At 40.0% G+C, this 25,754-nt stretch overlaps 1 protein-coding gene across 5 annotated transcripts in view; it reads left to right on the forward strand.

The window, feature by feature from the left end:
* The window catches only part of MUSK (muscle associated receptor tyrosine kinase), a 91,192-nt gene that overhangs the window by 28,532 nt on the left and 36,906 nt on the right, over positions 1–25,754 (forward strand). For 3 of the 5 annotated variants that reach the window (XM_077769787.1, XM_077769788.1, XM_077769790.1), the window contains exon 6: positions 19,381–19,505. In XM_077769787.1, the coding sequence (XP_077625913.1) occupies positions 19,381–19,505 (125 nt within the window). Of the gene's footprint in view, positions 1–12,556; positions 12,587–19,380; positions 19,506–25,754 lie in introns of all 5 variants that reach the window. The other 2 variants (XM_077769786.1, XM_077769789.1) reach the window with 1 other exon arrangement.

The raw sequence follows: 25,754 nt of genomic DNA on the forward strand, positions 1-25,754 counted from the left end.
CAGTATATAATTATTTGCTGTTTTTATATTTATTTAGTAAGTACTTATATAGTGCTTATTATGTGCAAGGTACTGCTCTCCTTAGAAATATTAACTCATTAGAAATATTAGTGTGTTCATAAGTGAAAAAGTTACAGAACAGTATGTTTTATATATTCTATATTAGAGTGTATAAACCATGCTATTAATAGTCATCATTTCTGTATGTGCAATGACATAGGAGGTTAACATCTATCATATACTTCAAATAGTGCTATACTTTCTGGATTTTTATAAAAAGACCTTCATAATTAGGAAGAATCCATACATGTACTTATGCTTTTGAAAAAATTATTTCTTCCAAATGTTACACTATTTTGATAAAATGACATCAACCTTTCTGTTCATTGATTTGATATACTATTTTTGCAGTTCTCTTGCTCCATTCTGCTCTAGAACAAAACTCAGGGGTGGGAAGAGTTGTGTCAAGAGCAATTGATTCCTATGTTGATTAGATATTCACAACACTTGGCTATTGGCTGAGGATCTGGGGTTGAGGGTGAGGTCCTGATGAACAGAACATGAAACATGCCATTTGCTTAGGGAGGGAATCCATCCATGAAGACAGTAAGGTTGAGACCTGCAAGAGGAAGTCAGGGAGCCACGGAGATGGAGTGGGAATAGAAGGGGTTGAGAGAGTAGCACCTGCTAGTGGGTTCTCCCTCCCCCCAACCTCATTTGACTCTTCTTTCTTACTATGGGCAGACCCGGAATTTATGATTCCTTAGCGGCTTGGAGGATCCAACGCCAAAATTAAATTTGGGTTCTCATTTCTCAATGAGCATTTTCTACAAATGTTTGGATGGTAACTGACTCATAAAATAAACAAAGGTAACTTCCCATGGAAAAGTGAAGCACTACTGCTAAGTAAGAACTATCCGGATAAACTGACTTAACATTGGTGGGAAAGTACCTGTGGTTTCCCTAATTCCACAGTCACTCGAAATGTAGCAAATAGTTCTCAATCTCACAACTATGGAGGCTCTTTCTTAGGAAGGTTTAACCCCGTGTCATGTACCTCTGTGACAATGGCCTTTAGGATAGGTAACAAGGGCCAGAGAAATCTCCACATGATATGACATTTCATAGATTGTAAGATGTTCACTTTAAATATTTACCATATCTGGGGTGATTCTTGGAGACATTAGTTTCTTACAATCATCATTGGCTAAAACTTAGCTTCTTTGTTGTGCATTTTAATATCTCTGAAACTGAGATTTATCTTATTGGTCTTAAAGGCAATCACATTTGGTTTGTGGTTTCTGCCCTCAAGCTCAGATCTTTCTTTAGCTGTCTCCAAATATGAGAATGAATATGAAATGATAAACCAGAAATAAGTCAATTGCATTGGTTCATAAAGATCTCCTCCTATTTCACTAGAAATATTCCTTCTGCTTCAGACCATTTCTTTCAGTCACTTCCTTGCAGAGGCGAAAGCATCATTTTCCATGGCAGGATTTCATGTAATCTCCCCACCAACCATAATTATATTTGCTGCATATTAGTTTTGTCAGGCTGGAGACAGAGACAAAACGACTTTTCAGTGCCCCATGGAAGGAATTCTTTTCTAAAAATCAAGAGACAGTCTAATGTGCTCCATGTTCTACTTTAGGTATGGTATGTATCCAAAGAATGATCCATACTATTTTTCTCCTGTATCTTTACTGAAAGTTTTCTCCCGAGTATCCTACAGGCCAGGAAGATAGACACACAGTGGCATAGGGGTGTGGCAATGAATAGGATGATTTGAATGGCAGGGCTGGAATTTTCAAGGAGAGGCTGCATCATGGAGGCTTCAGATGACCTCCAAAATGGAAGTGGAAGTGGAAGACTCCGATTTTTACTTTCCTGTTTTCAACAAGAAGGACACTCTCCCTTCAGAAAGCCATGTTTAATAAACACTATACCACAGAAATGTAACACTTTTAACATGATAATGTAATTCTTGTTGGGTCTGGGGTTTTTTGGGTTTTTGTTTTTTGTTTGGTTTTAGCTACAGCCAGAGAGGTCACTGTTATGAGGTTTTTAATCACTAGGGGAGATCCACTCACAATTTTACAAATATGTCATTTTCTTATATTTCCCTTACATTCTTTGACTTAACTATAATGAAATGATTCACTTATTTGGAGCTGGGTGTGGATTTTATTACATTCTGTGAATTTCACAGTCAGACAAATTCTGCTTTAGTACATGGAAACTGGTTGGGTGTAGAATGTTTGCAACTCAATTTAAAATACATGTATGTTGGGATGTATTGGATTCCCTGTCAACTGTATTTTCTACTACTATCTTGTTTACCCCCGGAGGTTTAAGCCACGAAGGAAAATATTGGGCAGAAGAGGAGCCAGAGGCAAGGGAGGTTTCTCCGTCAACAATCAGAAGTGGGAAAAGGTGGCTTAGCACTAGTCCAAAGCTGCAAATGAGAGCTCTAGAAGCAGAACAAGAACAGAACCTTCTGAGGCAAGAGGGTTAGTGTAGGCTTCCCAAATGTTTAAAGGAGACCTCATGTGCATCGGGCCTCAAAAAGCAGAACCCTGTCTCAGCATTCGAAAGAGGCATTTTAGGGAGCGAGGAGGGAGGGTGAGCCAACAGGCAAATCTAAGTGGCCTCAGTGAATGAGTCTCCATCACTTGTGAGGACCCTGGAGGGCTTTCAGTCTGTTTCCCTACAGTCTAAGGCTTTACCATGTATCGTTAGGGCGGACTTGGTCTATCAGAGGCATTTTTTTTTTTACAATTATTTGCAGACATATGCAGTATATCAGACAACAGTAGAATCCCAAAAGATAAAAACAAATTATATATACACATACATACATATCTGTATATATGCATACATACAGATATGTATGTATGTGTATGCATATATACACCTACACATATATACATGCACACACACACACGTGTGTGTGATGTCCCAGAAGCAAATATCAATAGGCCTAACTCTAAGAGATCAGCACGGTTTTCAAAAATGTTAGACTTCTGTCTGCCTTCTTTCCTAGATATCAGATTTCCTTACTGCATCTAGAAAAATGGAAGTGATCATGTAATGTTGACACATTTGATTTGCTTTTTCCTTTGTTTATGCTACAGCTCTTAATATGACAAATGCCACAGAGAGAGGTATTTAAATCCCAGCGTGTGTGCTGTGTTCTCAGTGATTGCAGTTTTAATAAAATTTGCGGTGACCCCGTTCCCGGCATCAGTTCTACTTGCTTGATGCCACTAACAGGTTTGATTTGCTGTCATGAGTACATTGTGTATCTAAAAACCAAACCAAAGAAAAAGGCATAAACCTTTCATACCCCTGGGGGTTACCATGGGGAAAATTAAATCTGCATGATTAATAAGGTGCATGCTCTAAAATTACAGGAGTTCTACCCAATGATTTCGACTTTAGGGACTACCATGTTGCGTTCCCATCTCAAAAGCTCTTGGCTGCTTTCAAGAAACAACGGCAAAGTGGTCCTTTAGGTGAAGAGCTGCCAGTGAAATTCTCTAAGAAGAAGTTATATAATGATCACAGCACTGAACAGATAACATTTCAAGTTAAAGAACAAGGTGGCCCTCTTTAATTGCAGGTTTGAAGAAAAAAATGTGCCTCAAAGATTTGTCTTAAATTGTTCAAGTTCATCAAATTATTTAATATAATGTGGATATCATACTATTTGAAATGAAAAGTTACTGTGACCTGAAATACGCATACTCTAATCAGAGTAAGCTTTGATTTTCGTTTTTCAGGTTTTTTAGTTCAAGCATACATACACAAAAAAGGAAAAGTTCTTTCTCTTTAATACATTAATTCATCCAACAGGGACTCAACTCACACTGTGCAGACAGAGAGAGAAGGCCAAGCCTCACTGGCCTTAATTTCAAACTGCAACGGTTTCAGATCACGAAAAGCTGTAACAGGAAGCTATCAGAACTTCTATGGCAATATGGAGCTCAAATAATGTCACCTTCAGTTATCTCCTTCAGAAATCAAGTGTATGACTTTCAAACTGTAATTAGCGTATGCACCTACAGGGATGATACGCTAGTCAAGCAGGATTTTTAGAGAGAACGTAATGTACTAGCTAATAACATGGGCTCTGCGTGGGACCCAGAGTCTAGAGTAAACTCCTGAGTTCAGATCCTGGCTCTACCACTCACCCACCTGTGTAATATTAGGAAGGCTACTTAGTCTCTCTGTGCCTCAGTTTCACCACCTGTAAAATGAGGTGCATTTTACATACAGAGCATACAGAGCAGTTACTCAGATCCCAGCTATCAGTGTCACTTCTAGGACTAATGTAACTTTTGCACAACAGAAGCATTGATTTAAAAACACTTGTGGAGATAGTTACAGCATTTTAGTCCGTGTGGCATATTTATCTTTGAGGTAGAAGCAATCAAATTCAATGACAAAAAAAAAAAAAACCTACATTTTTCTTTAAAATAAAAGCAATTTTTATTAATTTTGGTTCCATCAGAAGAGTAATCATAGAATTTAAATCTGAAGTCAAAACTGAGTCTCTCATTCTGCGGATCAGGAAACTTGAGACTACAAAATCAGTACTTTTTCCCAAGTTAGCAAGGAGCTTGGACATGTTGAGTCCCAGGCCAGGATATCTTCCACTGCCCCATTTGTGAGTTTTTCCCTTCTCTATGTTTGTGTTTCACAGACCAGCACACCAGAGTGCCCACATGCTTTAGCACCATACAGATCTGGGTGCTAATCCTGACTGTGCCACTTGCTAGTCATGTGAGGTCAGATTATTTACTCGACCTTTGCAAGTCTATTTCCTCATTTGTGAAATGGGGGCAATATTAGTTAGAGGGTAGAGTTCTTAAAGTGGCCTAAGAGAGCATATATACTGTGTCTACGTGGTAACTCTTTGATAAATATTGGCTGTTGTCGGTATTATTGCCTGTTGTTTACATGGTTTACATTCTACCCAGGGAATATTGCTGGTTAGGCTTCTCATATTTCACAAAGAGAATGTCAACATTACCAACTGCTCCTCTTGTTTCCAAAGAACATAAATCTGCCCTCAATCAGCAATGCTTTATACCTGCATGCTTGGTACTTGTTAGAGATTATAACTTTGGTTTGGCCCCACTGTGACAAATGATAGGAGAAAGCTTATCTAAGACATTGTGTGTGTCAAGACGTGCTTTTACTGGCAAACTGGGAAGAAGCTGCTTACAGTCAACCTGTACAAAAAACATCATCCACACAACAGGAAAGTCAAAGCAACCTTAGTGTACATCCTGAGCTACCACTTATTTTACTCACTACAGAAATAGCTGTTTGCCAAAAAATCTTGTTGAAAATATCAATCATTCCATCACTCACTCCTTTAAGATAAATCATAAGTGAGAAATTGCTTTAAAAATTTAGCACCAGGGGGAGGGGAGGAGAGGAATGGTCTTTCCTAAGAAATTGGCCTTTTATTTCCCTTCTTGTAGTGAGGAGGCTATACTTTATTTTTACTTTGTTCTTTTGCCCTACAAGGCATGTATCTCAGAATCCAACTTGGAACTGAGTCAGTATCTATTACGCTAAACCAACCAGAAGTCTCCTTTTCCCTGATATCAATGGGTTGTTATTTCATTTAATTTACTGTCGCACGATTGATCATATTCACTTCAAAACCTCTACAGTAAGGGATGGAAATAAAACCCCAATTGTTGGATTAATGAAACTCCTTCTCCAAGGCAGGGGTTCTCAAACTTCAGTGCACATCAAAAGCATCTGCAAATCTTATTAAAAAGTATAGCTCTAGGGCGCATTCCCCAGAGATTCAGATGCAACAGGTCTGTGTTATGCTCTTTTAACAATTTCCCAAATGATCCTTGCCCAGGCAGTCTACGAGCCACACACTGAGAAACATTAACTTGAGGATTTCTACTTGGAATGTCTTTATTCCAGGTGTAGACTTAAAAATATAAGGAAGAAGTTAGCTCATCCATGATTAGTAGGGTATAAGTTAAAATGAGCTTCATGTTGATTCATTTGTTGAGTGCCTACTATGTTTCAAGGAATGAAGCTATTCCTAAAGAAATGGAGATAAAGCTCATTTCTTGAAAAGTTTTCAAATTCAGTGAGGAAGATGGGCACACAAGCAAGTAATCACAATAATTAAAGCTTAATTATTTGCAACGATAGAAGTTTGTGTAGATGTATACACAGGACGGGGAGACGGAGGGAGGTCAGGGACAGCTTCAGAGAGGGGAGGTCCAACAAGGCTTTGATCTACGGACAGCAGCTCACGGTACACATCACACCACAGGGAGGGGGTGCATGGGATGCGGGTTTATCATGAGAGCACAGGCGGCCTGCTGAGTCAGGAAGTAAAAGACGACTAGGGAGGAGGAGAGAGTATCTATTGGGATGCCGTCAAAACCAGAATGGGCTGCAATTTGATTCACAGACTAACACTGAGATTATAACCCCTGGTATCCTTTCTTAGATGTGATTTTCAAATGTTATCTTGTTAGCACGGGGACCTACAGTTTGGAGGCCTGGGGTCCTATTTGGGCATCTGGAACTCCATTCCCAAGGCCATAGAAATGCTCCCGAGCAAAGCCACTTTAGACAATGAGGATAGAATGGTGTCACTTAAGCTTAAGGTTATGGCTTCTGTTTCTTTTCTCAGCTAAAATCTCTGGTGAGCTAAAATAATAATAATAATTTAAAAATTTAAAAATTCTTGCTCTTAATATACTTTGCCTTCTTTGAATTCGGTCAGAGCTCAAGTATCTTCCTTTTCATGAGATTAGGTCCAAAATATTATTTAAAAGTACACTAAGTTTTTGATAAATGTACCATAGTTACATTAGATGTTAACATTAGGGCAAGTTGCGTGGAAGGTTACTGGAAACCCTCTATATTATCTTTGTAACTCTTCTGTAAATCTAAAATTATTTCAGAATTGACAGTGTTAAAAATTTTTAATGCTTTTATTTGTTTTTGAGAGACACAGAGAGAGACAAAACACGAGCAGGGGAGGGGCAGAGAGAGAGAGAGGGAGACACAGAATCCAAAGCTGGCTCCAGCACAGAGCTGTCAGCACAGAGCCCAAAGCGGGGCTCAAACCCATGAACGATGAGATCATAACCAGAGCCTAAGTCGGCTGCCTAACCGACTGAGCTACCCAGGTGCCCCTAGGATTAAAACCTTTTAAAAGGGTAAACCAAGAAAGGCTTCTGTCCTGGTAATTAAGTAGCTTAACACCTCCTCCCATTAAAACCAGACTATCTACTTCTTTAAAGAATGAAAAACATGAATCACGGGACACCTGGGTGGTCGGTTAAGCGTCTGACTTTCGCTTAGGTCATGATCTCGCGGTTCGTGGGTTCGAGCCCCGCGTCGGGCTCTGTGCTGACAGGCAGCTCACAGCCTGGAGCCTNTTAGAAATAAATAAAACATTAAAAAAATAAAAAAAAAACATGAATCACGACTGAAATCCAACTTTCTCATTGGCTTATGGTTAAGCTTCTAATATATTTTCAGAAGCATTTTAACAAAAATATTCTTAAGAGTTGCTCTATCTACATCTAGGGCCGAAGCAAAAACAAGTTAACTTCGTGTGGCTCTTATCTGATTGACTTCGATAAACACTTCTTGCTCAGAGTCATTATTCACCATCCATATTTACAAGCTCGGAAAATGTTATTATCCCAAAGGCCACAGAAATATTCCTAGCCCAAGCCACTTTAGAGAATCATGATGTCACAGAGCCAGGCCGACCTTACTTTGAAGATGCAGAGGAAGGCTGTTTGGGAGGGCGCTGTGTGTGTTTTCTAAAGAAGCTGTGTCCTGATTCCTCTGGAGACACAGCCAGAGTGGAGAACCCTCACGCATGCTGGGCTTCAAAGGAGACAGAAATGTAAACAGCCGCAGCACACCAGGGTCGGGTTTCTTTCCTTCAGCTACCAAGAAGTCAGAAAAAGAAAACAGGTATTTACTTAGGTTTATTGTTATTACTGTCACATGTTCTTTGAATGATTGGAAACCAAAAGAAGACTCTATTCATAAACAGAGTACCACAGAGCCTTAATAGGATTACTTTTCAACAATCCCCTGGGCCAATTCTGTTTCAGTAAAAAAGAAACCCTTAAGCTGTTTGCGGTGCTTGCCTTCTACCAGGCATCTCCAACACAACATCTACTAAAAACCAATGCTACAGGAGACACACGTAGCCGATTTAAGAACAGACTCAAAAATCTAGTATGGATTCGCGTCCAGGTTTTAATAATAAGGTCTGAAGAATGATTTCTCCTTCTCCAGAATGATTCCTCTCTTCTCAGATCAGTGAGGGATAAATTTCAGCATATGCTTTTAATGCCTACTTGATGCAGTAAGTATCTGGAATGTAGCTCACTAAGGCAGACTGAAATTTAAAAAGAAAACAAAATAAATGCTTTTTCTTTGGAGGCGGTCACCAGCCAGGAAGATAATACGGAGATGGAAATAGCTCTGAAAAAAATAAATAAAAGAAAAGAGCAAGCCAGAAGACCTGGCTTCAAAATGAGCTTCCAGTACTTCGCAGCTGTGTGATAGTTGCTATATTAACTGCTTTGCGCAAATCATTTCACTTAAAAGGGAAAAAGCCTGGGGCGCCTGGGTGGCTCAGTCGGTTAAGGTCCAATGTTGGCTCAGGTCATGATCTCGTGTTTCAAGAGCTCCAGCCCCGTGTTGGGCTCTGTGCTGACAGCTCAGAGCCTGCTGTCTGCTTCAGATTCTGTGTCTCCCTTTCTCTCTGCCCCTCCCCTGCTCACGTTCTGTCTCTCTCAAAAAATAAATATTAAAAAAAAATTTTTTTTCTCATGAAAAAGCCCTAAAATGGTGTCCTGACATTACCAGATGGTCAGAGATTTCTTTAAGGTATTTCCTAGGAAGAAAATGGTAACTAGTACCATCCTACAAAGAGCAAAGAATGTGCTATCGTAGCTTCCAGCCCTAGGTGACCGAAATCCTATGATCTTCCTGGCTCTCCTCACTCTTGCAGTCTGAAGAATGGGAGCTCACCCCACCGTACTGCCTGTTTTTTCCTCTGGTCCATTTCTTTCTTCCACAAGGTCTATGTGACCTACATCATCTTACTAAATGTGTTCATTTATGCAAGGGAATCTCGATGGCTTTCTTTCTTCCTATCTAATGATACATTTCCCTGCCAAATTTCTTCTCCAATCAAGTAATACAGTGATCACATAGGAAAAATTTACCTTTCTTAGTGTTGGATATTCATGATTTGCAATGGAATATGACCTAGCTGTATTTTTATATAAATGCAAATAAAAACCCAAGCAAATTTATAGTCATAGAAGTAGCATATTATAAAGAGTGCTACTATTCTTTGAATTTGTAACACACTTTTAAAGTGTATGTTCATTTCTGCTCTGGGTACCACAAAGGGGTAAATTAACAAGGTATGATAAGAAAGTTCAAAAGTGAGCAATTCACATAGGGACCTGGGGCTAGCAAGTTTGGCAAAATGAAAATATTTGATGGATTTTTTTTTTTTTTTTTGGTCCAGTGGATAGAAGTAGAAACTAAGTCTTGTGGGTGGTTGTTAGAAAGAGACTGATTTTGGTTTGATTTAGAATATATTCTTTTTTTAACAGAGTATTTTAAATGAGTTGCTATGGTAGTACTGAGTTGCCCATAAATCAAAGTATTCAAGAAAATGATGGATACACTATTTAACTTGAATGTTGATTATGCCTGAGATTATTCCAATAAGAAAAGTCTCTGATTCTCTATTTTAATGTCTTAATGAACAATTCCAAGAAAGCAGAGAAGGGAAATGAATCACTGCCCAGCTCCTTTTTTAAAGCATTTTCTTTTCTATAAGACACTGTGCTAAATTTTAGGGGGAAAAGAAAACAACATAAGTATACCACGCTGTCCCCTGCCTCTGCCTTCGAAAGGAAACTCCACATCAGTTTGGAAGACAAGGCTGATGCATTACACATAAAGCAGCTAAATGAGAATAAAGACCATGAAACTAAATATTTACAAATCGACAGGTGGTAAAACAGTAAGTTCAGAGGTCAAGAGGGATCATAGGCTAAGCCAGCAAGATACATGTTCAAACTAGGACTACAGTCAGACCTTGAAATGACCAATAATCTCATATACTGAGTGAGTGTGCTCAAGCTTAGATAGGTTTGGCAGATTGTCCTTGCATATTGTCTCTAATTTAAAGCAATCTCAAGTGTGTGTGCGCGCGTGTGAATGTGGTACATGTGTGTATGAATATTTCTGCGCATATAAGTATATGCGTATAGAGCTGTATATCCGCTCTTGTGCACAGAGAGAAACTTGGAGGGTCTCTCTATGAACATGTCATTTCTGGTAAAACTGCTAAGCCTCCTCCTAGGAAAACAGCAGATCCTAGACAATCTTTCGTCTCCTGAATTGCTTCTGCAGATCCACAGTGGAAGAAATGGGTACATTCTTTCGAAACTTCACAGCGCTCCCAACTGCAAACAAATCAAGAGAGACGAAGGCAGCGACTACAAAGTGAGAGATGGCAAAGGGAAGTCAGCACGGTCCCCATGGTCTCCGCTGAAGTACAGTTCAGTAAGAGATCACTGGAGAAAAACTGAAAGGAGGCAGAATTTACCTGCCCTTGCTCCAGAGCCTAAGAAAGAAGAGTGTGAGAGGAGGAAAAAAAAAAAAAAGATGAATGAATAAGATTCTCAAAGTTTACTGAGGCCTTTGAAGTTTGGTGGAAAACATTTTGGAGATCCTAGCAGCCAGGGAGTGAGGACACTTAACATGCCCATAGGAGTCCAGACCCATCTCAGCCACTTACAGTCACCTGGCTGGTGGAAAACCAAAACGAGATTTAGAGATAAGCACAACTGCCCTGAGAAACTAAGAGAACACACCTAGCCCAGAGGCATTCGGACACAGTTTTTCAGGTCTAATTTGGCCCAAGCAAGGACCTTCACTGATTTTTCCTGATTAATGTCTATGTTAGAAACAGGGGATCTCTGCAGTTCCAAGGGCCCACGTGACCAGTTCTCAGTATAAAAAAACTGGTGTCTAATACCAGGCACTGTTGGGGGTGTTGTAAGAAACAATTTTCTTTGTTTAGGTTCATTTGACAGAAAACCTCTAACTCTCCTTTTAACCATAAATGTATTCAATTTACAGCTGTGTGTGTGTGTGCGCGCGCGCGCGCCCGATACAGGCTCAGACTCACAAACCATGAAATTATGACCTGAGCGGAAGTCAGACATTCATCCCGACGCCCCTCAATTTACAACTTTTAAGTAGACTTTGACTTTGAAAAAATAAGACAGGAATGTGCCACTGACCTGGTTGGTGAAGACAGCGAATGTTCAGTCATCGTAAAATCTAAATGGGAAATTATAAGTTCATTTAAATTTAGGATTGGGTATTAAGTGCAAAAAACGAGGGCTTCTTACTATGATGCTACGTTAGAACAGAGAACTTGATGTCTGAAAACTGGAGTGGCATTTCTGGCTCTGTACCTGCAGCAAAGCCCTGAGTTTCAGATTCCTTGTCTAGAAAGTGGGCTGAATAATATCATTAGGTTTAATCACAGGGATATGATCAGGGTAAAGGAGATAATGTCTAATGTATCTGAAAATATCCATAACTTGTGAAAAACTATGCAAATGTATTCTTATCATTGAAACTATTGCTATTTTAAACTTATAAACAAATGTTGCAACTGGCTTGTCGCTAATCTGAAAGAAAGGTCTAAATTGACACAAACTTCTCAGGAAAGAAAAATAAAGCTCCTCATGGGATCTATACCTGATACAGTATTAGGTTAAACATTTTGGAACAATTGATTTGGTTGTCTCTTTTCTAGGATTTAAAACCACTGTAAATTCTCAATTCCGCATCCCGATGGCAGGCATTTTTACGTTTCTCTTTGTCGCTTGCTCCACTCGTAGTTTCCTACACAAGATAATGTTTGCTCCTCTCTGCTCTCTGAGCAGCCTCCCGGGAGTTGGTACAAGGAGACTCTCGGCTGGTGGTAGACTCTGTTCTTCAGAAACCCCCTAATCCTCTGTTTACCACAACATGAGCCTATTGCCATAGAAATGATAGTTGAGATCCCAGAGTCAACCTCACTGCCTTCACAGCAGGGCCTTGTAAAAGGAGAAGCCATGCTAACAAAGGGAAAACACAATTTATCAGAATAGTAGGCAGTCTGTTGCCTTGAAAGAAAGGGTAATTGTCAACATTAAAACAAAAATGCATGAATGAGCTATGCTGTTGGGTGTGCTGGAGTTTATTTTCTGTGTAGTACTGCCCTACGACTAAAAGTAGCAATTTGAAATTTCATGTCCTTTAATAGTTTGCTTGTAAAGGTCAGCAGTTTCCCTTGATTGCATGTTTCTTATTGAAATAAGAAACAAGCAGATTCTAATTAATCTTGTTGCACAACTGATGTTTCTGTGGTCAAAGATTTTCCCTTTTCATGATGTGTTATTTTTGTTTGTGTGTTTATTGTGTGTGTTTGTCTTGTTTCTATTAATAGAAGAAAGTGAACCTGAACAAGATACTAAAGGTATTTTTTATTTTCTTTCTGCACTGCTTCTTTTTCAATGTATGGTTCTATTCAATTATTTATTTTTGCTGACCTTATAAACAATTTTAAGTACCGTTATTTTTTTTAAGGAAATAACAAATGATTCACGGGGAATACTGTCAGCATTTAACAGAGGGTTATGAGATATGCTGCTTTATTTTATAATGTATTTATCAACAATTTACTTTTATTAAGGCAACTCTGAACATGGTAACAAAATGACATAAATCAGCATGAGAATATAAATCTCACACAGATTGGAATAGGAAAAAGCTTTTTGGCGGGGGTTTGGGGTGGAGAGAGGGCAGGGAAGGGTGTTACAATTTTTGAAGAGATGTAAAAATGTCAAGATGCCAGCTTAGATTTTTACTGTTATTACTTCAAGAGGACAAGTATTATGCAAATGTCCCAAACCAAACCAATCAAATTTAAATTAATTTTAACTGTACACAGACATATACATATATTTAGTGGAAATGTTTGGAGGAAAGTGGGAAATCAAATTTGTTTGGGGGAAAACTCTACTATCAAATAAGAGTTTTTCTTCCAAGAAAGCACCTTCCATCCAGATGAAGTTTCGAACTTTGTGCTGTTCTAACCTAAACTTTTAGGTTTCTTTTTGGATAAGATTCGCAAGTTCTCATGCAATACAGTTTGGCTTTAGGAATAAACCTTGGGCTGGTATTATTTGAAATGGCACCTCCTTTAGTATTTCAAATAAAGTATTTGAGATGCTTTTCTATTTCTCAACATCAGGCTGCTTACAACTAAATTTAGATACAATCATTTCACCAGCTCCTGAATGATTTTAATTTTTGTTTTTGCTTGCATTCAACTTCCCTCCATCAGTCATTGCTGGTTAGAACTGAGAAGCCTAAAAAAAATCTCTTTAAGGGACACCAGGATAAAATAAATAAAGGAAAAAATGAGAGAAAATAAAATCCATGTGAGCTCATTGTGTCCTTTTAAGATAATTGCTCTGAAAAAGAATTTATAAGGGACCTAAGTATTTCTCTGGTCATACTCCCTTAACAAGAAAAGAGAAGTAATTCATCTCAAACTGAACTGCTCATTAATTTCAGGACTTAATTTGGGTCCTCTGCCCTAGCCTTTCCATTGCACCACCATGCAATTTCAGACTAAATAATAGCTCCATCTCCTTATTACAAATTCAAATTACCCCTTAAAATGACGATCAATAATAAGATTTATTATGTTTCTGAAAGTGCTTTAGAAAATGGAAAGAGATGGGGTGGGGGGAAGGAAGGAAGGAGGGATGGGTGAAAGTGAGAATATAATATAGCTATGTTATAAAGGACTTTGGACGCGCTGCCTGCTTAAGCCCAATTTGGATATAGGATTCTCAACCTTTAGTTAGCGCTGTAAACTTATCCAAGAGAAATCAAAGCCCAAAACTCATAAATCCCATGAGAAAAAACCCAGGGATAATTAGATTGCCCATGTGTATTTCCCATGATGCAGGCAAACAATAATGTTTTTGCCACAGGAAAGCAAGTGTGATAGAACTTACAGTGAATTGGACAACGATGCACAAGACTATTTACAGAAAGAAGAGTGGCATCATGTTAAAGATCCATGTCAAAACAGTTGTTAACCTAATGTTATGCCCCTTCTATTAAGCAGTCTGTTTATGTAACAAAAACATTTTAATATGGTCTTGCATGCAAAAAAAATGCAAGTTAGGGATATACAATGGACATTTTATTTGATATAAAACATACCATATTACTTTTAAAATTGATGACCTAGAATGCATTTTAGATTTGGGGCTACCACTAAAATAATGGGAGCTTATTACTCAATTCGATCTACTTTTATTATTACCAGTCTGTTATTATCCATGGAGGTTAGTCTGGCACTTAATTTTAATGGTAACTGGATTTACTGTCTTCAATGTTTGATAAATATGGAGGAATTTCATCCATCCTTCACCTTTTATGCTTGGAACGGGTAACACATGCAGATGGGTATTAAAATATCAGTTTTATTGCTGACAAAGCTGGATCGAAAAATAAAACTTTCTAGTTTTTCATCCAAGAATTCGACCACCATAACTTGTTTCCTCATCCTCCTCAACCCTTCCCCACTGTTTAACATTTCATCCTGAGTTGTAGGATGGAGAAGCCCCGACCTGGGACCCTCACAGCACATTAACCCCATACCCTTCTTGTTTGAGGGCAACTGGGAGAATGATGGCCCAGAGAGGGCTGAGATGCTCCTAACACAGACAAATCTATTTCTCCAGTCTCACCAATCAGAAGGGTCATTCATTCGTTTATTCATTCACTCATTCATCAAATATTTATTGAATGCCTACCACATGCCACACAGGGCTGCCTATCAATCAGCCTGTGTTACTGAGCAAAGCAAGCTCTGGCCTTGTGATGCTTACATTCCAGAGGAAGAGACAGCCAACTAACAAACAAACAAATCGATAGTTAGGACACGGTGGAAGGTGCCACGAAGAAACACAAACAAGGGTCAGGAGATGTGTTGAGACACATTTTGATAAGGAGACATCTGTGACCTTCTTTGGGGGAGAGAAACGGGCCAGAATGGTGGAAGCCATCTTTCAGTAATGAAAAAAAGGGAGCAAGTTCCAATTTTATCTTTTGGCAAGAATGTGGGCATGCAGAAAACAGCTTCCCTTTAATTCCTGGCCTTTTTTTTTTTTTTTTCTTCTACCCCACTGGACTTAATGCGGTTGAGAAGCTGGCATATTCCATTAAAAGCATGTAGATTGTGATCTGATGAATGAGGGGGCACAAGCCATCCATGCGGGCTCAGCATCCCGGCCCCCACTTTGAGGAAGTGAAACCCATGGGGTCATTTTGATTGAAGGCATAGTTTCAACATATCCACACAAAGGAAGCAGAATCACAAGCCTTATTATTTACAAATCCCAGAAGCACGGGTCTGGGGAGCATGCACTGAGCCGAGGGCAGATCTCTGACCCGGGTCACAGAGGAGATAGAGAGCAGAGTACCAAGCACCTGTACTTATAAGGTGATTGGGGTGGAGGATACTAACTTTTCTTGGGCTTCACTTTAAGCGGTTATTTTAAAAGGTGCCCAGGAAGAGCAAAGTGGGAACTTAGGATGGATGTCCTAAACTCAAGTCCTTCTCTAAATGTCTAGACTCTGGGTGTAGTAGGATTATCGTACTATAAAATGCTGAGATACCAACTCAGAAAGACAAAGTTGTTATTTTTCAAAAGGTGTTTTCCTTATCACACAATGAAACCCATGGCCAGCCAAGGGTATATTTGTCCTTTTGGAGGAAAAGACCAGAAGTTTATCAGCACAGGCATACCTTCATGAAGCCACTGCAAATGCTAACAGTTCTCCTTTATGTACCATCCTGTGCCTACGGGACCCCCCAGAAGGTTTTGATATGGGACAGAATAAGGAAATTCACTGCGAGTTCCTGTTGAGCTCTCAAGTGATCATTGAAAATAGATTTTCGTTACCATCTCACATTATGGTTAGCTGTGTTGTGCAATATAGATCATAAAGGTTTTTCAATGAGCCCAAGTGATATTCTAAATAATATTATACCAGCCAAAAGAAAAAAAAGCTGTACATTAGAACAAAAAAAAATTTCCCTGATTACTGCATTTCCAGGAAGAATTTACAGTTCCCAAATGAAAACTCTTGCCTCTATAAATTAAAGCAGAAAAAAGTATCTAGACTTCATTCTTCTCCAATTTGTTATTCTCCTCTTCTGCCAGAAGGCTCCCATTCAGGTTCAAGGGTAAAGCGTTATCTGCAGGAGCTGCTGGCTACATTCTTCCCAGCACCTATGGGATTGAAATAACTCCACTCCAATCTCTCAAGGATCCTCCTTTTATTCAGATTCTAAGAGGCAATGGGGCCCATAAGATGATGGGTCTCACACTCAGAAAAATGTAAGACACACAAGTATCGCCCCAACCCCAACAAGTTACTTCAACCAAATGATGAACGTGGGCCCAGATGTGTCGTGCAGTCTAGGTGTCCATTACTGTTTGCAGAAAACATTAGAAAAGGGGAGAATACTTAGGAGAGCCCTTGCTTGGATGCCAGTCAGTCTGTGTCAGTTGTCAAGACTTTACAACCTGTGAGCTAAGACTGAGCTGGGAGAAATCTCCCATCAGGTGATCCCATGGGTCACCGAGGGTCAGTCTGGTATATCTGGAAGAAATGTGTACCACCTCCTAGCTGGCTGGCCTTCTTGAAAATTGAGAATTTCCAATGTGCACAAACCTTAGTCTTGATTGACACTTCCTTCAGACTCATTCATTCTGTAACTTTTTATTTCCTATTCCACCTTGGAGCCTTGCTTTTCTAGAATTTCCATAGAGGTACAGACTTCACCCTCTCTTTTAAGGCAGCAATTTTAGGACTGGCTCCATAATTTGTGGGCCAGGTGCAAATGACAATGTGGGGCCTTTAATTCAAATACCACTAGTAACTCCAAGACATGGACAGCAGAAAATCAAACCAAGCATGGGGGGTGCCCTCTCAGCATGGTGCCCTGTGAGACTATACAGGCCACTCACTCTTGGAGCCAACCCCGCGAACCACACTGGTTACTGTCACTCATTTTCCATCGAATTTTTCACCTGTAAATATCACCTGCTTGGGAAAGTTTTCCCTGAGTTCCACATTTTGTTTCAATTTAGAATCATCTCTCATTGAATTTTGAACTGAAACTGTTGTAGATCTTTCTGAGGCTCTGAGGACCTATGCCTCTGCCAAATCTTCCTCCTTAGAGTCTTACTTTTCTTCAGTTTGGGGTTTTCTAAAACTCGATGCTATTTCAATGGCAGAAGAAGTGCATATCTTATCACGTGTTTTCTGGAGCTGTGGGGTAGGCTCCACAGCAATTTTTAAAAATGTTATTATAAAATCTTCAACCTTACAAAAAAGTAATTACAGTGATATAGTGAACTCCCATGTTTCCATTACTCACCAGCAACAATGATCAATAGCCTACCATTTTTGGTTCCTTGATTCCACTACTATTTTATTGCTGCTGGTTTCTTCTAAAGCAAATCCCAGACATTAATTCAATCAACTAATACGTAGGTTAGTGTAAAGATTTTTTTAAAAACATATAATACCATTTTCATTACTCCACTCATCCCCAATTAGCACTAATTTCAGACATCCCTGTTGTGTCAGGACTGCATAATTTTTATCCAAATGTCTCAAAATATCTTTCTACATCTGGCCTGTTGAATAAGAATTGAAGTAAGATCCATACATTGCATCTGGGGTTATGCCTCTTGAGCCCTTTTACTCAATGATTGCTCCCTCTTTCTTTTTTTTTTCCTCCAAATACATTTTATTTATTGAGAAAACTACATAATTGGTCCTGTGGAATCATCTATATTCTCAATTTGAACGAACTGCATCCCCATAGCGTTGTTTCACATGTTCCTTAACCACCATTTTTTGTAGGCTGGTAATTAGACCACAGGACTTATGAAAAGCAGCTCAGTTTTGTTGGCGGGAATTGGGCGTGGAAATTCAGCTGTATTTTAAACATTTGGCGCATTTTTTAAAACCACCTCCTGCCTAAGATGGGGGCTTCCTTGCTTTTCCTTTCTCTTGGCTCTTGGGCCCAACATTGTATTTCTAACACATTCTTTGAGATTCCATCTCTTAGCATCCTCAATTTTAAAAAAATAGGAAATCTGAACCTGCAAATCTCAAATTAGAATCTGCAAGGGCCGCCTGAGTGGTTTAGTTGGTGAAGCGTCTGACTCTTGATGTCAGCTCAGGTCATGATCTCACAGTTTGTGAATTCGAGCCCTGTGTCTGCACTGTCAGTGCAGAGCCTGCTTGGGATTCGCTTTCTCTCCTTGTCTCTGCCCCTCCCATGCCATACTCTCTCTCTCACTCTCAAAATAAATAGGCACTGAAAATTAAAATAAATAAATAGTAAAATTAGAATCTGCAAAAAGCATCCAGTTGTCAAATCCTATCTTCTCTGAACTTTCTCTTATCTAATCAGGAGGGATTCTATCTCAGAGTGGGATATTAATTACCTATTCTGCTCACACTTGGCCCAAAATACTTCTTTTCGGCCCAATGTGCCTCATCTCATTCTCTAAAAAGTTTGACAAATTTTGTCTGTCCTCCCACTATGATACGGTTGAAGATATAAAGCATTAATTAATTATTTCATTAACTTACTTAAACTACTATTACTTTGGTCAAGCACTCTTCTAGGTACTGAACAAACAGGCTAGGTTTTTGGTTGCTGAAAGCTCATAGTCTGCTGGGCATAAGGGGGACAGGGAGGAGATAGACATTAGATGAATAAAAAATAACTTCAGAGAGTGGTGAGGTCTGTAAAGACAATGAAACAGGATGATGAAAAAGGGAGTGGGGGAAGGGTTATACTTTATGTTGCGCGGTCGAGGAAGGCCTTTCTGATGAAATGCCGCTTAAACAGAGACTAGATGATACAAGGAAACTGCCACCTGGAGATCTGGGGGATGAGCACTGGCGGCCAAGGGAAAGCGTGGACAAGCTCCCAAGGTAGAAAGAAGCCTGGAGTCTCCTGGGGTGGTGAGAAACATAGGGTTCAAGCATAAGTGGCTTAGGAGCCAGGGCATGGCATTCGGTATTATGCTTAATACGGAGGGAACCACAGAAGGATTTCACACAGGAGCACATGATTTGATTTGCATTTTTAAAAGACCACTCCAGCTTGAGTGTCCCCTATAGGAGAGCCACTGACCACTTCTGTTTTCCTAACAGTTTTTGCCAGAATCCTGCGGGCTCCTGAATCTCACAACGTCACATTTGGCTCCTTTGTGACCCTGCGCTGCATAGCAACAGGCATCCCTGTCCCCACCATCACCTGGATTGAAAACGGAAATGCCGTGAGTGCCATCGCGATGGGGACTTGTCTGGGGAAGACTCACTGGAGAGGAGTCTCACGATGGGCCACATATTTGTAGAGTTACCCTGATCTCTGTCACTAGCCCTAGTGGCACCTCTATGTCTCAGAGCCTTCCAGGATTTCATCCTCATAGTCGCTGCCCTAGAAATTGAACTCCGTGGGTTCGCGTCTTTCCTTGTATCATGGGGAAGAGTAGAAGATCAAATTTCCCTTTATGCCTTTGTGTAAAAGGGAAATGGTAGCAATTCCTTCCCACACAGGTAAAACAATTTTCACAAAACTCACCAGCTTAAGAATTAGTTCACTCCTGGAGTATACTCTGATGAAAAGTAATCCAGAATTAAAACCCATGACTGTCAGTTTAACCATCTTTAATTCATTTTTTCATACTGCTAATAACCGACATATATCAAGTGATCACTATGTGCGAGGCTCTGTTCTAAGCCCTTTACATGTGCACATTCATTTATTGATTCTACAAATATCTACTGAGTGTCTCCTGGGTGTCGGGCACTATTCTGGACGTTATGGATACAGGCGCAAACAAAACAGGGAAAGTTCCCTGCCCTCAAAGAACTTACACTATGATGGGGAAAGACAAACAGTAAAATAAAGCCAATAATCTATGCAGATCGTGTCAAATACTATGGAGGAAAATGAGACAGGAAGTGCAACCTTATGAGAAAGATCTCTTTTTCAACAGAGTGGTCAAGGAAGCCTCATTAAGATGTAGAGAATTGAGGGGTGCCGGAGGGGCTCAGTCAGTTTAAGCGTCCAACTCTTTTTTTTTTTAATTTTTTAGCATTTATTCAGTTTTGGGAGACAGAGAATGAGTGGGGAAGGGGCAGAGAGAGAGAGGGAGACACAGAATCTGAAACAGGCCGAGCCATCAGCACAGAGCCTGATGTGGGGCTCGAACCCACAAACCGTGAGATCATGAACTGACCTGAAGTCGGATGCTTAACCGACTGAGCCACCCTGGTGCCGCTAAGCGTCCAACTCTTGATTTCAGCTCAGGTTATGCTCTAATGGTTCATACGACTGAGCCCAGTATCAATCCCTGCTTGGGATTCTCTCTCTCCCTCTCTCTCTGCCCCATTTACACACATACAAGCAAGTGCTAGCTTACACTCTCTCTCTTCCTCTCAAAATAAATAAAATTTTTTAAAATGATGAAGACTTTTGAGCTAAGATCTGAAGGAAGGAGGAGATAACTGTAAGATAACTACTGTTACCTGTGGTTGTAGATACGTATGGGAAGAAAACTAGGGAAAGTCTCTGAGATAAAGGTGCATGTGGTATATCAGAGAAATAACAAGTTAGTCTGTATGACAAGAGGTGAGTGAGAAAAGAGGAAAGAGGTAAGGGGTGTGTGCAAGAATTATAGATCACATAAGCTTATGTAGGGTATTGAAATAACTTTGGCTTTTAATTGGGTGAGATGGGATGCCATTTTAGGTCTCTTTCTCTTATCTGTTTTCTTGCTGACTCTTGTTCATTATGTATTGTTTCCTTGTGTGCCTAGTTATCTTTGACTACCTGTTGTTCATTGTTGGGGGCGGGGAGGGCGAAGGTCAGGAATAAATGTGAGGTCTAGACAAAGGTACTTTTCTCCAGAAAGAATTTTTGTTCCTTTTTGCTAAGGACTAGCGGCAACTACTTATCTTGGACCAACTTAAACCTTCACAAGGTTTGAAGCTCCTTGGCCATCCCAGATCATCATAACACAGTCTGCAATTCCGTATGGGCTATGTCACTTGTAGTTCACGTTGGTATGTCCCTGATCTCTGGTTCTTTGAGATGTTAGTTTATTGTATCTCTTGTTACACTCCTCACCCTTACGGAACCTGACTTTTGATTTGTGTCCTCAGTCTTCAAGGCCATCCAAAGGAAACAAATTTTTCTGGGTTGGAAAAATGTCGGGGAAAATAGAAGCTACTTAGTTTGTTACATTTGTTAAAAGTATTTTTCCAGAATTATAATTTTTTCAACCTACTATAGGAAGTCTTATATGGACTCATATATGAGTTATTATATATATATTTTATACATGTGAAATATATATAATATATGGCTGAGACGTTTAGCCTAGTGCTATATGCACATGTAGTAGCTCACAATGTTCTTCTGCTACTTTACTAACTCTCTCAAAGTCGGCTCCTACTTATAGCCCTGCTATCTGAACTCTGGATTTTTCCATGACTCTATAGGGAAAATTTATCCATTCTCCTCTCAGTGAACTTTAAGGTGTCAGCAACTTAGTTGATATTAATTTTTCTACCAACCCAGTCACATCTCTTTGTATCTTCCAGAGATTGCTGAAAATTTCTGGCCCTTTGATTATAATACCCTTCCACCCTTCTTTGGATTTATTTTTCCTAATTTTAGATTTTATTTATCTTTTGGGTTTCAGGTAGAAAATGGAGAGTTAAACATGGGGGCTGAGATTATCATTGTAACTCAAGTGTTGGCCAAGCATGACTTGCATGTAATACAACCCTATTTAATATTTTCTCTCCCCGTTAAGTTTCTTCAGTAGGGGAGATTCTTTTCTCACTACTGAGGTTTACCTCAAGCAGGTTCTGTGACTTCTCTGGTTGCTTTTAGGTGATTTTAAATCACTAACACCATCCCAATTTAGTAATTTTAAGTACCTAACCCTGAGTAATAACCAAAGCTTCCAAATGCAATTCACAGATGGGACCTTTCCCTCCTCCCACCTCGCACACCTTTTTTAAGATTTTATTTTTAAGTAATCTCTTCACCCAATGGGGGGCCTGAACTCACAACTCCACGATCAAGAGTCACATCCTCTACTGACTGAGCCCGCAAGATGCCCCACCTTCCTCCCTTTCTTAGGACTACTGCATGCACGCTTCCTGCCTTCCTCAACAGTCCTGTGGTTAGCTTCTTTTCTCACACTCATTCGCTCTTCCCCCACTTCCTAACTGCTACTCAAGACCCCTATAGCTTTGGGGCTGGAAGGAGGGAGGAGCAGTAATTGAAGTGGAAAAGTTCTCATTTAACTGACATTCTTTTAAGTTGGCTTTACCCCCACTGTGCCCAACAAGCGTTTAAAACAATTCTTTCCATCGTGGACACATTGATGATTTTTCAGAAATCAAGGGATATTCAAGATGACCCTATGACCTATTTTCCTCAGGGCAGCCATCTCCCTCTTAGCCCCCAGTTTGTTAGTTGATGAGAAGTCTTTCTGTCAGGGTCCCGTCAATGCCCCCAAAAGATCTTTGGGGAAGACTGAAAATAACTCCACACCAGATCTTCTATAAAACCTCTGTATTCACAAACTCTTGGATCTAGACCTCTGAACAAAGCTACTCTCCCTTTTCTCCTTCCATTGGAGCTGCTAGGCAGCCTGGCTCTGCCCTTTAGATTTTACAGGTGGCTATCACATACATCTCGGCTGTGTCAACAGATTGCAGGTGTGTCAGGGTCCCCAAGACCACCCTCAAGTTTGATGATTCACTAGAAGGACTCACAGAACTCAGAAAAGCCATTATCCTTATGGTTACAGTTTATCACAGTGAAAGGATACAGACTAAACTCAGTAGTGGGTAATCAGTTGTTCTCTCCCAGTGGAGTCCCATGGAGAGCACCTAATTCTCCCAGCTGTGGTATCAACAAGTACAGCGTCTTGTACCAAGGAAGTTCACCCAGCCTTGGTGTCCAGGGTTTTTCCTGAAGGTCAGTTACATAACCATGGAGGGGTCACATGACTGACCTTAGCTAGTCTCTAGCCCTTCCAAAGGTCAAACTGATACAGCGTAGTCTAGAGTCTCTGCTGAACAAAAAGAGCTATTCACCATCATTTGCACTTGAACATAAACTATCTGGCATAGCTCATGGTCTCAGATACACAAAGACACTCTTATGAGGCAGGATTTTCCAAAGGAGGAGAGGTTATCTCTCAGAAGCAAGGCAAAGGCCAGTCCTTTCTGAGTTTGAGTGCAGGCTTTGGGCACCTCAAGTGCAATAAGTTAACCCTTTATTACACAGCAGGGGACATACGTCAATCCTGCAGGTGGTCCTATTGAAGACCCTCTGTCATGCCTTAAGGAGATGGGGTGCTTTTTCAAGCCAGTCCCTTGGGTGGGGTGAGGATGGCTCTCACTACAGCTATGCAACTCAGACTGATAAGTCTTCTAAGGGGGCTCAGCCATTTTCATTACTCATGTCCCCCAGGATCGTCTCACTCCAACTTTTTGGTATCTTGGTTGCAGTGTGCATACATTGTCATATTACAAAATATTAACAGCACCCTTGTAAAGTCAAAGCGGTGTTCTACATGAGGAGAAAAAAGGAAAGAGAGGAAAAGAAGGTGAGGATGGGAAAGAGAAGTAGGACACTAGACACTGGAAGGGAAGAAGGCAAGGGAGACAAGTGTGTAGGAAGCAAAACGTGCCCCTGTGTGAAATTCTGGTGGGAATGCTACACTAGGAAAAAGATGCCAAATTCTAAGCCTAGCTGAACCAATAAAGAATGTCATCTTGCAAAAGCAGCCTCTTTAGGGCTTACAATTCATTTATTACTTTGTTTTCACTATTGTTTTCGCTGAAGGGTTGTTTTTTCTTTTCTGATACTTGAACAAAACCACTTTTTCTCATAATTTGTGTTTAAAACCAATTTAGCTTGTCTCTTCAAAATACAGTAAATGAATTAATGTCATTTTATAGGCTTGCTACATGAGGTATCATAAATAAGAATAGGTGCGGGGTTAGCAGACTTAAGATTGAAATGGCTCTCTTTAGCTAATGTAATTGTAGGGAAGTCCACTTACCTCTCAGACATGGATTTTCCCATATTTTTAATGACAGAGGTGTCAGGTGGCTGGAGAAAATGATCCCTGATATGACAGGAGGGCTGAAGTGCTCCAAGTTTGTTAAGTTACAATCAAGTAACTTGTAGTTCCTGTTCTTCTTCTAATTAAAGTTCTCTAATTAAACTCTTTAATTAAAGTGTCATTTATAATTCAAATCTTGGGATGCCTGGGTGGTTCGTTCAGTCAGTTGAGCATCCAACTCGACTTTAGCAAGTCATGATCCCAGGGTCGTGGGATCAAGCCCTGCATTGGGCTCTACAATGAGTGTGGAGCCTACTTAAGATTCTCTCTCTCCCTCTGCCCCTCTCCCCAACTTGTGCTCACACTCTCTAAATTAAGTAAGTAAGCAAAATAAATTTCAAATCTTATTTGTCAGTATGTTTTGTGGCTCTTCTGTGGAAGTCACTGTAGTTGTCTTGGGCCTCTCAAGGTAGTATAAAAATACGTGCTAAGAAAGCTGGGGAACTGATGATCGGACTTTACTGATTGGTCTTCCTCTATGAAAACAGGAATAAAGAAAATGGAAAGACACATGCTTTAGAAAAAATTCAGTGTTTTCAAAGGCTCATAATAGTTCAGAACTGGAAGATATAGGACTAGACTCTCTCGGAGTTCATGACTAATTAAAAAATAGTCGAATGGTTTGGGTTAGTTTTGGTCCTACTGAGACCCCAACTTAGTCATTCAAGATGTGATTCACAAAAAGATGTGAATTCACCAGATTCAAGATATGATTCACAAAAAGCAGGAAGCAAAATAGACCTGTTGCCTCTGATTCTAAAACAGGAATAAAACAAACTAATAGTGACTTTCTTCCAGGAAGAAAGCAAAAGTACATCTGTGGTTCTCATGGTCAGAGAGAGGGTTGCTCTTACAGCCAAGTTTCATTCGTGGTGATACGACCCACGTCCAAATAGAAACTGAGACGATCTTGCTCGTGCTGACACAAATCACAGGAAATGGAGGCAATCTCAGGCATTGAATGCATGAGTGGCAACCAGAAAATTCTACTGAGAACAGGGAAGAGCCAAGAGCCTTGTATTATCTGGGGTGGACTGAACAAAGTTGAATGCAGAGCTAGGAGCTAACTGGCACAGAGTAAAACAGACTTTAAACTGTGGTTCTTCACTAACTCCAAGTCCATGAACTAACTTCACTAACACACTCCTGAGAACGGTGACTACTCTAAAGGGTGTGAAGGCTCCTTTCCTCCCTGCCTCTGTGAACACATCAATAATCTAAAACCCTAAACAGTTAAACCAAAGAACAAGAGAAAGGCAAGCCACATGCTCTGAAGCAATCAAGAATTATTCGTTGCTTGCTTTAAAAATACTTTACATGTATTTTTAAGAGGTAGTATTTTTTGGTTTGAAGTACATGAGCTTTGGA

This window comes from Crocuta crocuta, unplaced genomic scaffold, assembly GCF_008692635.1.
Source record: "Crocuta crocuta isolate KB4526 unplaced genomic scaffold, BGI_CrCroc_1.0 scaffold95, whole genome shotgun sequence".
NCBI lineage: Eukaryota > Metazoa > Chordata > Mammalia > Carnivora > Hyaenidae > Crocuta > Crocuta crocuta.